Source organism: Sinocyclocheilus anshuiensis, unplaced genomic scaffold (genome assembly GCF_001515605.1).
Source record: "Sinocyclocheilus anshuiensis isolate Anshui unplaced genomic scaffold, SAMN03320099.WGS_v1.1 scaffold274, whole genome shotgun sequence".
In the NCBI taxonomy this organism is placed as follows: domain Eukaryota; kingdom Metazoa; phylum Chordata; class Actinopteri; order Cypriniformes; family Cyprinidae; genus Sinocyclocheilus; species Sinocyclocheilus anshuiensis.
The window spans coordinates 1,303,296-1,306,226 of NW_015547698.1; the positions used below are offsets into that span (position 1 = coordinate 1,303,296).

Below are 2,931 nucleotides of genomic sequence, written 5' to 3' on the forward strand. Positions count from 1 at the left end.
TGAATCGAATCGTGAGTTGAGTGAATCGTTACATCCCTACTTCGAATAAATAAAAACTAAAGCTGAGCTAAAACAAACTAAAACCGAAATAAATATAAGTTAAACCTAAATAGTAATATTTAACAAATATACATTGAAACAACAAAACTACTAAAAAATAAACTTGAATTTAAAAAATAAAAATAAAAAGAACTCTAAATATAAAAATAATTCACAATATTAATAAAAAGTATATAAATAAAACTAAAATATCACTGATCCAAATTTATTTACAAATTCCCAGTTAATATACTACAGTAAGCACTTCCAAGGATGAACAGATCACTGGATTTGCCTTAGTCTGTAAAGTTTGTCTATAGATAAAGTAGTCAAAGTTTATTTTTTTAGACACTTGTTAGCAATTAAATGGGCATAAATAATATAATTTATGTTTTCCACTTTTTACCTGCCTTTAATGTCACGGATTAAAAAAAAAAAAATCAAACTTTTGATTTTGAGAATAAGGTCCAAATATAAAATAATAAATAAATAAATAAATGCATTCTCATGGGAGTTTTTGTGAAATTAAGCACGTTTCTGTAAGTAGATATTTTTACTTTTTATTTTCAAATACACTATCGTTCAAAGGTTTGGGGTTGGTATGATTTTTAAAATCGATCAAAAGTGACAGTAAAGACATAGTGTTTTCTATTACAAATAAATGCTGTTTTTTTTACTTTATATTCATCAAAGAATCCTGAAAAATAAAATGTATCACGGTTTCCACAAAAATATGAAGCAGCACAACTGTTTTCAACACTGATAATAATCAGAAATGTTTTTTGAGCAGCAAATCAGCATATTAGAGTGATTGCTGAAGGATCATGTGACACTGAAGACTGGAGCAATGATGCTGAAAATTCAGATTTGATCACAGGAATAAATTACATTTTAACATGTTCAGACAGAAAACACTTATTTTAAATGATAATAATATTTCACAATATTACTGATTTTACTGTATTCTTGATTAAATAAATGAAGCCTTGGTGAGCAAAAAGATTTTTTTTTGGTAAAGTAGGGGTGAGAGAACCAGAAAAAGATGATTAGTGTGTGTGCGCGTGTGACCGCAGGGCTTAAGTGAGATTTGAAACAGAGCGGAGCTGCTTTTAATTAAACGGTTCTGATATGAGCGCGAGCGAGCGAGCGAGGGATGATCCTCCATATGTGTGAAAACAGAAGAGCGAGAGAGAGAGGAGTCAGAATCATCAGATTAATTAAAGCTGCAGGGTTTAATAGCTGCCGGCGTCTCGAGGGGAGAGACAGATTACTGCACTACTCTCATGAACTCAGACCTGGAGATTGAGACAGGAACGCTGGTCCCAGATCAGCATGGGAATCAATTCATCTCAGCAAATTAACTTGTTATCTGACTGGAACGGTTATATGTCTGTTATATTTGAAGAGAAGCATGAATCAGACGGTTATATGAGCTAGACTGCTGTCTGTCTGTGGAGTAAAATAGTACAGTGTTAATATGTTTGTTCATTCATGGGAACAGGTTTGGAGAAATGTAGCATTGTATCATTTACTCAGCAATGGATCCTCTGCAGTGAATGGGTGCCGTCAGAATGAGAGTCCAAACAGCTGATAAAAACATCACAATAATCCACACCACTCTATTAATTTAAATGTTTAGTGTGAGTTTAAATGTTTTCTAAAAAAGTCTCTTCTGCTCACCACGACTGCATTTATTTTATCAAAAGGACTGTAAAAACAGGAATATTGTGAAATATTATTATAATTTAAAATATTTATTTTCTATGTGAATATATATTAAAATGTAATTTATTGCTCGAGAAACATTTCTGATTATTATCAATGCTTAGAACAGTTGCTGCTTCATATTTTCGTGAAAACCGTGATGCATTTTATTTTTCAGAATTCTTTGATGAATGGAACGTTCAAAAGAACAGCATTTATTTGAAATAGAAAACATTTGTAACATTAGAAATGTCTTTATTGTCATCTTTGATCAATTTAATGTGTCCTTGCTTGAATAGAAGTATTAATTGCATTAAAATAAAAAAAAATTTAAGTGTACCTAAATCAGCAAAAATCAGACTGTAAACCCTTGAAAGCAGAGATATTGTTAACTAAATATAAAACAATCAAAAATGTTATTTGAATGAACTGAAATGTAAATTAAAGAAATTATTTAACTTATCTTTTTGCCAAAGCAACACTTCTTATTTTAATTTATTCTAATTTTAAGTACAATAATAACAACTAATAATAATAATAATAATAATAAACTACAAGTATTAAATAAAAATTAATAAACCCTATATAGACATATATAGACAAGAAAAACAAAAAAAAAATACAAAATTACAAGAAAATTACTAAAACTTAAAAACTAAAATGAAAGTGCAAACAGAAAATATCAAAATAAAATCTAATTCAAATATTACCATACATTATAATAATATATCATTGGCAGTAAAATGAGACTCGTTCTCTGGGTTGTGCGTCTGGTTGCAGGGATCGAGGTCTGGAACCCGGCGTTTGACGTCACTCCTCACCAGCTGATCACAGGCGGCATCATCACGGAGCTCGGCGTGTTCCTGCCGTCTGAACTGCAGGCCGCTCTGACGGGGAGACTCACCGCTCTGTAAGACGCCTCTGGCGCTCTCCTCATGTTTTCATCTCACTGTGGTGGAAGTTGCACCTTTAATTACACACACAAGCGTCGGCACCGAGGTGTTAACAAGGTAGTCAAGGCACGTTCCATTCAATTCAACACTTACAAAGTGGAATAACACCATGTGACACACTTGTACAACCCAGGGATGCTTGTAAACACACACTCACTCACTCACACACACTCTCTCACACACACACACACACACACACACACACTCTCTCACACACACACTCTCTCTCTCTCAC

General features: G+C 32.5%; 1 protein-coding gene across 1 annotated transcript in view; it reads left to right on the top strand.

The window, feature by feature from the left end:
- Nucleotides 1-2,901, top strand: part of LOC107703717 (methylthioribose-1-phosphate isomerase) — a 9,301-nt gene extending 6,400 nt beyond the window's left edge. The window contains exon 6 of the mRNA XM_016506432.1: nt 2,524-2,901. Within this exon, the coding sequence (XP_016361918.1) occupies nt 2,524-2,657 (134 nt within the window). The 3' untranslated portion in view covers nt 2,658-2,901. The remainder of the gene's footprint in view (nt 1-2,523) is intronic.
- The last annotated feature ends 30 nt before the right edge of the window (nt 2,902-2,931 follow it).